Source organism: Wickerhamomyces ciferrii, contig 00044 (assembly GCF_000313485.1).
Source record: "Wickerhamomyces ciferrii WGS project CAIF00000000 data, strain NRRL Y-1031 F-60-10, contig 00044, whole genome shotgun sequence".
Classification (NCBI taxonomy): Eukaryota; Fungi; Ascomycota; class Saccharomycetes; order Phaffomycetales; family Wickerhamomycetaceae; genus Hansenula; species Hansenula ciferrii.
The window spans coordinates 21,274-31,268 of NW_011887696.1; the positions used below are offsets into that span (position 1 = coordinate 21,274).

The 9,995-nt window shown below is 29.4% G+C and overlaps 3 protein-coding genes across 3 annotated transcripts; 2 read left to right on the top strand and 1 right to left on the bottom strand.

The window, feature by feature from the left end:
- Positions 1-257: 257 nt before the first annotated feature.
- BN7_1979 (fungal specific transcription factor domain-containing protein) lies at positions 258-3,537 on the top strand (the record flags this gene model as incomplete). The annotated part of the gene is made up of 2 exons (XM_011277413.1): positions 258-375; positions 527-3,537. The coding sequence occupies 2 exons, from the start codon at positions 258-260 to the stop codon at positions 3,535-3,537; spliced, it is 3,129 nt and encodes a 1,042-aa protein (XP_011275715.1).
- Positions 3,538-4,914: 1,377 nt separating this feature from the next.
- BN7_1980 (uncharacterized protein) lies at positions 4,915-6,996 on the bottom strand (the record flags this gene model as incomplete). The annotated part of the gene is made up of 1 exon (XM_011277414.1): positions 4,915-6,996. The coding sequence occupies one exon, from the start codon at positions 6,994-6,996 to the stop codon at positions 4,915-4,917; it is 2,082 nt and encodes a 693-aa protein (XP_011275716.1).
- A 293-nt stretch (positions 6,997-7,289) lies between these two features.
- DBP7 (putative ATP-dependent RNA helicase) lies at positions 7,290-9,428 on the top strand (the record flags this gene model as incomplete). The annotated part of the gene is made up of 1 exon (XM_011277415.1): positions 7,290-9,428. One exon carries the CDS (start codon positions 7,290-7,292, stop codon positions 9,426-9,428), a length of 2,139 nt encoding a protein of 712 aa, XP_011275717.1.
- Between the last annotated feature and the right edge of the window lie 567 nt (positions 9,429-9,995).

Below are 9,995 nucleotides of genomic sequence, written 5' to 3' on the forward strand. Positions count from 1 at the left end.
TATTCGCGAATTTTTAAAAATCCGTTTAAAAATGTTTAAATCCATTTAAAATTCAAAAGTAAATTTAAATCTTTTTTCAGCGGTAAACACAAATTATAAACGTCAAGACTCAACAGCTTATTGATCAGGAAGAAAGACGTACTAAAGAACCCGCAAGATATATTTGTGATTAGCCGTTGTGTGAATCAGTCCAATTACAAACAGAAATATCGTGATCTTGTTCATTTTAAGTGTATCGGCATTTGATAGTTGACACTATGACCGAGTCCAACACCACCACTCCAGCAAAAGAACCAAGTGCAACCTCGCCAGCAAAAGATGGTGAGAAGCAGCAGAGAAAGCGGATGAGAGTGCCTACATCGTGCTCGGTGTGTCGTAAAAGAAAGATCAAGGTGAGTATTAGATTTTATGCCTTTTGAATATTTGTAATAAGGCCTGTTGATAATTTTGTTGTTTTTTTTACCAACGGGTGCTTTTTCTTCGGAGTAAAATACTAACAAAAATTTGATTTTATAGTGTGATAAAGTGAAACCAGTTTGTGGGAGTTGTACAAAGAGTAGTGTTTCTCATTTGTGCTTCTATGAGGAGCCTTCATGGATCAGTTCAGATGAGTTGTTGAAACATGCTAAACAAGGGAAACAATCTCAAGATCATCAATCGAATAATGTGGTAAATTCCGATAATAACGGATCTTCATTAAATGTTAATGATTTATCACCTGCTGTTCAAAGTAAAATTGAAAGTCTGAATGACAAAATTAAACAATTAGAAGCTTCCATTGCTGTTACAGAATTATCAAGATCAACGTTACCAGCTTTCAATAGCATTCATACAAATCAAAATAGTGTATCACCACAACCTCAACACCAACACCAACACCAACAAAATCAACAACAAAGACAACATGATCATAATAATCAACAACATCAAAGTCAAAACTATTATCAACCTCAACAGGCTCCATATTTCTCTCAGCCAATAATGACTCCTCAACCAACTATCCCTAATAATCAACAATTTTATCAACAAAGACCTTCAAGTATTAATATTCCATCATCCATACCTCAAACGGCACCAGTATCAATCCCACCATTGAATGATTCAACAGCATCATCATCAACATATGATAATAAATATGACTTAGATTTAAATGAAAAAGTTGATTTATACGGTTTTTTCCCCTTCATGATTAAGAAAAGAAGATTAGAATGTCATGGTCCATTATCATTATTATCTTGTATGAAAAGAGATATTTTCCTAAGAGTTTTATGGTCTCATGTTTGGAAAACTTTAGAACATGCAAGAATTCAAGCTTTGGAAATAGAAAAAGCAAAAAAACAAACAAATGACGTTGATGATGATGATGATAATTCTCAAAAAAATCCACCAAAAGCTTGTGATTTAATTGATCATATTGATCCAATAACTACACAAACTATAACCCAAGGGAAATCTTCAACTTTACATAAAGAATTGAAAAAAGCTAAAATGGCATCAAAAATTGAAAATTTTAAAAATTCAAATAAATCAATCGATCAAATTATATTAGAATCTTTACCTTCTAGAAAAATCATAATGATTCTTATATTCAGATTTTTCAAATTTGTTTATCCTTTCTTACCATTTGTTGATGAAGGTACATTCCTTTTTGAGTTAGAAACAATTTGTCCAATTGATTATCAAGATTCTAATGTTGAATCATTAAACATTTCAAATAAATACGATTATTGTATTATTGGTTTATTATTGTTGATTATAAAATTAGGTTATTTAAGTATAACTGAGGAAGAATTAGAGTCAAAACCTGACTTAAAACCTCTCCAAGGTTATAAACCAAACTCAAATTTAATTACAGCTGTTAAATTATGTTTAGATCAATATAAACATTGGAGAAAACCATTTTGTTTAAGATTCATGCAATTATATCTTTATTTTAGACTTTATTTTAAATTCTGTCCTGAAGATGATGATGTTAATGATAGTTCTGAATCTCAAATCTTATTAGGAAGTTTATTTTCAAATGCTTATGCTCTTGGATTACATAGAGATCCAAACATTTTAGCTGAAATGACCAAAACTTCTAAAAGAAAAGTTCATGCAGAAACTTGGAGAAAAGTTTGGTATAAATTACTTGAACTGGATACTACTGAAAGTATTGTTACTGGACTACCTTTACATGTTATTGATGATCGTTCTTATGATACTAAATTACCTTCGGAGGATGATGATTACGATGAAACTGATAAATTTATTGTGAAAGATTTTAAATTTGTTCAACTAAAAAATGATTTATTTAGACAAGTTTCAATTGCAATTTTAAATATTAAAAATCAACCAAATGTTAAAGATATATTACATTTAATTAAAAAATTGGAAGTTTTCCAAAGTTCTCAGATTGGATCTTTAAAAGATATATTAAATGATTCATCATTATCAAAATATGCAATTGTTAAAAAAGTTACTTATTTATTTGAAGTTTCAACAATTTTATTAAATTTAAATACAATTATGTTCGAATTTTATCAAAAAAAATCAAATACCAAGAGAACTTTAGAATTCTTGGAATCAAGTTTAAAAATTTCTCTTAGAATTATAAATACTGCAATGAATTTAGCTTATAATGAAAATTTATATGTTGGTAAAGGATTTTCATATTATTTTAAACCACATGGTTCAAATCCAATTGTTAGAGCTTTTTTATTCTTAACAAGTATTGCACTTAGATTATCACAAGTTAAAAAGTTAGCAATTAGAAATAATGAACAATCAACAACAAGATTTAATATTTATGAGAAATTTTCAAATTTGATAATCTTTAATATGGAAAATACATTACAATTATTAACTAAAATGTCATCATCACATTATAATTTCTCCAGATTAGTTACTGCATCAAGTATTTTATGCCATGTTATTAAAAAACCAGATTTTGATTTTGATCAAGCTGGTCTTAGTGCAGTTGGTGATAAAACTGGTAATGATAACTTAATGCATAATCATTTACAAGATTTGACTGTTGAAGACTTACCATCAAATAACATATTTTCAGAATTATTAGAATCAGAATTATTACATCTTATGGATTTTACAAATTCAAGTTTAGTTACAATTTTACAACCTGTGATCAAAAAATCTAAAAAATCACAAAATAATTCAAATAATAATCAAAATAATCAAAATCAAAATAATCAAAATAATCAAAATAGTTTTAATGATTCTAATAATGGTTATAATTCAAATTCAAGTGGTCAATTTTATGATCCAATAAATGGTTTAACGAAAAGATCATCTAGTTTGTCAACTGATTCTTCATCAAATTTTAATTTATCACCATCAGCAATCAATCAAAATAATATTTTTAACCTTGATAACGAAGATTTAAACAAATTACTTGGTGTCCCAAATCTTGATGATTTAAATAATCAAACATTTGGTAAATTTGAATCAAATTTTGGATCAATTAGTGAGGAATATGCAAGTTTATTTGGAATGTTTGATGAAATTAATAATGAAGCCGAAGCTATTGGTAAATTTTGAAACTGTGGATATCTACAAAGGTATTCATAAAGACATTTTTCACATGTGTATTAATAGTATTCATTGTATATATATAGTTATACATACCCTAGTGACGTAATTCTATAGTTCTATACATGGCGCTAGATCAATCATTGCAGTAAATTGTACATTTGGAATATCATTAATTAGCTCAGGATATTAGATTTATGATTATTAATCAGTTGGCCTATGATCAACTGCACCATCATTATATACAACTGCTTTAATATCATATACATGTCAAGTAATTGTACCATCAGACCTATTATAGTTCAAGTCTACACTATAGTAGCTATTATTATTATATGTGTTTTTTTCCCAGCTTATGTAATAAAGTATATTTGTATAGTAATTTTCATCTGGTGGTAATTTCCTCCAAAACTTCAATTAGTTTTGAAGATTTTGAAGATTCAACTGTGTTAAGCTGTGGGTTGTATTGGTAGTGGTTATTCATGAATCTAGAACAAGTTGATGATTGTCATTATTGATCGATGATGATTTTCTTCAAAGTCATGAAATCTAAATATAATTGATGTTAAGTACCAGGAGTTCATGGAAATATGTTAACTACCAGGAGTTCATGGAAATTTGTTAAGCGGTACAAGTATGAGTGTTAAGTACCAGGAGTTCATGGAAATATGTTAACTACCAGGAGTTCAGGGAAATTTGTTAAGGGGTACAAAGATGAGTGTTAACTACCAGGAGTTCAGGGAAATTTGTTAAGTACCAGGAGTTCAGGGAAATTTGTTAACTACCAGGGGTTCAGGGAATTTGTTAAATACCAGGAGTTCATGGAAATCTGTTAACTACCAGGAGTTCATGGGAATTTGTTAAGCGGTACTAGGATGAGTGTTAACTACCAGGAGTTCAGGGAAATTTGTCAAGTGGTACAAAGATCGGTTTAAATTAGAGACTTTTGATCAAGTGTCATGGCTTACACTACACTCTATCTCAATATAACACAAATAGCTCATCAACTATTCAATATATATATTAAATTGATTTTATTGATAATAGTATAAGAGGAAATTATAAAATGATCTATAATGATTACTTAATCTCTTACGTGATCTCACTTAGTCGCGAATATATAAACAATTCATTTCCAAAACTTCAAGAACTTTTTAATTAAATAAATTCAAAATTTGCTATTCACTAGATAAACGACAAAAAGTAGTAGCCTATTCTGTTGGGTATATAGTTGTTTTATGTTTCCTAGACTTTAAAGCTTAAAGTTATGCAATAACCAATAATGATGTGTAATTGTTTTAACCAGGCTATAAGTGAAGTAGCGACATTTATCATTGGTATCAGCATGTATAAGTTCTCTCAAGTGTCGTTCATCTTGGACTTCTTTCATATTTCATTCAGCTTAGAAAGAATCTCTTGAACCTGTAAGTTGATAAGTTTATTGCCTTTGTCCAAAAATGCTTCTAATTGATGTTTAAGATCAATTATTTCATCTTCATCAAATACTTTCTTCATTTGAATTGGGAATTTTGTGATTAAAATACCAACTAATAAAGAATAGTAATGTTTGTGTTCATCTTCCACTTGATTGTATAGTTTATATAACTTTTTAATGTTCCATCTATCAATCAATTTTAATGCACATACTTCCTCTTCAGCTAGATTTATTAATAAACCTAATTCTAATAATCCAACTGGTGTATTATGATTTTCAGCACAACTTGAAATTGATTTATTAACTAAGTCTTTCTTGAAAACTGGTTGGAAATTTTTTGCAGATAAAACAATCAAAAGTTTCAATGATGGAACTTTACAATGGTTATTGTGATCGTTTAGATAAAAAAGATTATCAATAAGATCACTGAATATTTCATCAACTTCATCTTGTAAGCTTAAATATCTTTCTAGTAATATTAATGTCATGTTTATCATTTTGTAATTTTTTGATGAATCATTTGAGAGATCTTGGAATGTATTGATAATATTGGGGAGTAATTCATCGTTAATAAATAAATTGTTTTGTATAAGTAATGTTAATGCAAAGAATCTTGAGCTGTAATCATTAGTCCAACGAGTTTTCAAGTCTTCAAATGCAGATCTTGTAATTCGAGTTTCCCTCCTCAAATCTATATTTGATGGATTCTCCAAGAGTTTATTTACAACTTTCACAAGTTTTGAATCAAATTGAACTTTACCATTACCATCTTCCGTTATTTTGCAAACTATGAAACCAAATATAAGTAGTTGTAGTTGGTTATCAAGATCTATAAAATCATGTAAATTATTTAAACCGTGATTTTTAACAAACTGTGCAAAAGAATTATCAAAAAGCCGTATAGCAAGCTCAATTAATGAAGATGTTGAGGTTTTTGAGTCTATCCCTTCCATAATGAAATTCAATTCATCTATATATTGTGCATTTTCACCTTGTGCTCGTAAATTATTGACAGAATGTAGACCTTGTGATTTGTCAGGATCAAACTCAGACGTAATTGTAATATCTTGTTCTTCATCTAAATCATCATCTTTATGTCCATTTTGGCTATCCAATAGGAAACTTCTTTGTAAGCCATAACCTCTAATGGACTTGTGTAATTTCATTGAATTGGTACTTTGACTAGATGATGTTGAATTTTGGGTATCTAAAGCAGGTAAGATTTGTTCATTGTCTTCTTGTGTATCACGTTGTGTTTCTTGTTGTTCAAAACTCAAAGATTCAAGTATTCTATTATTATTTTCAGGTAAAGAATATTCACTTGATTTTGATTCGAGTGATTCTGACTGTTCACGGCCTTCAAGATCTAATTTCATAGTTTTCTTCTTTGGTCCTTCATCTTCACCTAATTCTGAAAGAAAATCCCATGTATCATTTGCGTTTGTTTCACCAGTAGGAACAGGAGCAGCCACTTTGACTGGTTTTTTGGGGCTCTTTAATTCTCTCTTAATGTAAGTAAGCTCAGTTTTAACCATTGAATTCCCCCTTTTAGAAGATTTATCTTTTGCAACAGGGGAACTTGTAACTGATCTAGATGGTGACCATGAAGGTTTCACAGATGATTCAACAAAGAAATTACTCAGTTGTGATCCAGGAGTTTCCTCTCTCTGGCTATTGGGTCTTGAATTTCTCTCAATTCCTCCATGTTTCTTCAGCGACTTTATAGGTTTAGTTCTTGCTTTATTAATTTTCTTTGGTGGTGGGACAGAGTAATCATCTTCTTGTAAATCAAATACACCATAATCAAAATCTTCATCCTCTTTAGCTAATTTCCCATTACTTTTCAGCACTTTTGGAGATCCCAATGGAGATGTTAATGGAATATTTTCACTTTCCAAACTATCAGATGGTGAAGGTGAACCTGTTTGGGATCCCAGGTTATTCTTCTTTGTTGGTGAAAACTCAACCGCTGATTGTAGTCTAGCACTTCCATGACGCCTAGAAGATCTTCCATAAACGTTCCTTAAGGACATGAGCACCTAAACACCCTCTATCTTTCCTTTCAACAGCTTCAAATGTTTTCAGCAAAGATATTTTGTCTTTCAAATACTTTCAAAATGGTTCAAAAGTTTCAAAAATGTTTTGTGTTTTGTTTTTGTTTTGATATTTTTATTTTATTTTTGGTTACGTAATTTCGGTGATGTTTTTTTTTTTTTTTTATTATGATAGAAAATTTTAATTTTTATATGCGATGAGCTAAATTTTGTATGGAGAATATTCCAAATTATACTTGGAAAGACATCAAGATAGTAGAAAGAATTACAAGATGGATGACGGATTATTGTTGAACTTTAGTACGGAAGCTAGTGCTCCTGCTCCAACAAAGTCAAGTGCCAAAGTCGTTGGTGGTAAATGGAAAGACCGTCGTAAAGCTCAATTATCTGCTAGAGGTATCAAGAAGAAAGATAGATCTAAATCAGGTGTTAATGCTCAACCAGTTAAAGAAAAAGAACCAAAAGAAATAACTACATCAAATACTGAAACTAAACCAACTGAAGGTCAACCACAGTCAAGACCTGTTAAGAAAAGATCTGCTCCTTCTGAAAATGAAAATAAAGGTCCTTCAAAACAAGCTAGATTTACTGAAGGTAGAGGTACAGCAGGTAAAAATGATACATATGTTTCATCTTTATTTACATCGAATCCTGAATTAACCAAAAGAGATTATAATCAAGAAATGGAAGTTCATGAACCATCAAATGCTCCATTAGCTGATGCTACAAGTTTTAATGGGTTAGGATTAAATGAAATTTTAAATAATCATTTAACCGAACATTTATCTTTGAAAAATCCAACAAAAATTCAAAGATCAGTATTACCAAGATTACTTACAAGAGAAAGAGATTTATTTGTTCAAGCTCAAACAGGTTCAGGTAAAACTTTGGCATTTGTTTTACCAATTTTCCAAAAATTAATGGAAATTAAAGATTTAAATAGAACAACTGGGATTTTTGCATTAATTTTAGCACCAACAAGAGAATTAGCTACACAAATTTATAGTGTTATTGAAACTTTAACACGTTGTTGTCATAGAATTGTTCCAGGTATTGTTATTGGTGGTGAAAAGAAAAAATCTGAAAAAGCTAGACTAAGAAAAGGTGTAAATATTCTTGTTGCTACTCCAGGTAGATTAGCTGATCATATTGAACACACAGAAAGATTAGATTTATCAAATATAAGGTATGTTGTTCTTGATGAAGGTGATAAATTGATGGAATTGGGGTTTGAAGAAACAATTACTCAAATTTTGACAGATATTGAGAAAACCTCAAGAATCAATGCTACTATAAGATTATATCCAACTTTACCACATAAAAGAATTAATGTTCTTTGTTCTGCAACTATCAAAGGTAATGTTAAGAAATTAGGTGAAATTTCATTAAGTGATGCTGAAATGGTTAATAATAATTCAGTTCCAGATGCTGATGATTTAGAAATGGCTGAAAATGTTGCAGCACCAGATCAATTATTACAACAAGTTTGTGTTGTACCTCCAAAATTAAGATTAGTTTCCCTTGCGGCAATTTTGAAAAATATAACATCAATAAAGACAATAGGTTCACGTACAATGATTTTCCTTTCATGTTCAGATTCTGTTGATTTCCATTTTTCAATTTTTGCTAAAGATGGTAAAATTTTCAATAAAGTATCTAAAGAATATGAAGATCCAAGAGATTCTCAAAGTACTGTATTAACTTCACCTTTATTAGGAGAAAATACATTTGTTTATAAATTACATGGGTCATTATCACAACAAACACGTACAGCTACATTATCTGCATTTTCCAAAGCTCCAGAAGATCAACATACCATATTATTTTGTACAGATGTTGCATCAAGAGGTTTAGATTTACCTTATATATCAACAGTTATTGAATATGATCCACCTTTTGCAACAGAAGATCATTTACATAGAATTGGTAGAACAGCTCGTGCAGGTAAATCAGGTAAATCATTTTTATTTTTATTACCAACTGAAGAGAAATATTTGGAATTAATTGAACATTATCATCCAAATGGTGTTAAACATAGATCTTATGAAGATTTATTAACAACAGGATTTGGTGTTAAATGGGATTTCGATGCTACAACATGGCATTTAAATATTGAAAGATGGTTATTAGAAGATGAAACAACTCATGAAAAAGCTGTAAAGGGGTTTACAAGTCATATTAGAGCTTATGCAACACATATATCATTAGAAAAATCAATTTTTAATTTAAAATCATTACATTTAGGTCATTTAGCTAAAAGTTTTGGACTTCGTGAAACTCCAAAGAAATTAGGTGGTAAAACTTCAAATAATGAAGTTGGTAAAAGAAAGAAAGAAAATCCAAAAGATAAAATGTTTAGAATGGCAAGAATGACTGCTAAAGCACAAAGTGATGAATTTAATTTTATGTAATTTAGATATATATAATGACGTTATAATAGTGTTCAATAAAAGACGTGTAGAATCTAAAGTAATTCCCAAATATTTGGTTGAAAAAAAATTGAATGAGTATATCAAATCTTTGAGACCACATCTGATTATAATTTTGATTTGGCTATAGGATCTTTAATATCTTTAGGAGCTATTGAGACGTTGATATATCTGTTTTCTACACAAGACCGTTATAAAGTTACTTTGTCTGAACACCGGCGGTCATACTTATTTTTAATAATTTAATTAGCTGTTTACAATTCATATATTTTTTATCAGCGGCTAATTATATATTCAGCTTTGTGGATGTCAATTTTCAAATTATTTATATAAATACATGTTTATTTGTAACCTTGTTCTGATTTTTAAGACTTTTATATTTTAAGCTTCTCATAATTAGCTATGTGAGCTTCATTTGACAGATTTTTTTTAAGAACTTTCGTTAATAATATTTGTTTGTTAGCAGCTAAAAGCTTTTTTTTAACCATTATGATATTATGATTTATATATTGATATATATATTTTATGCAAAATTAATCAATAAATATT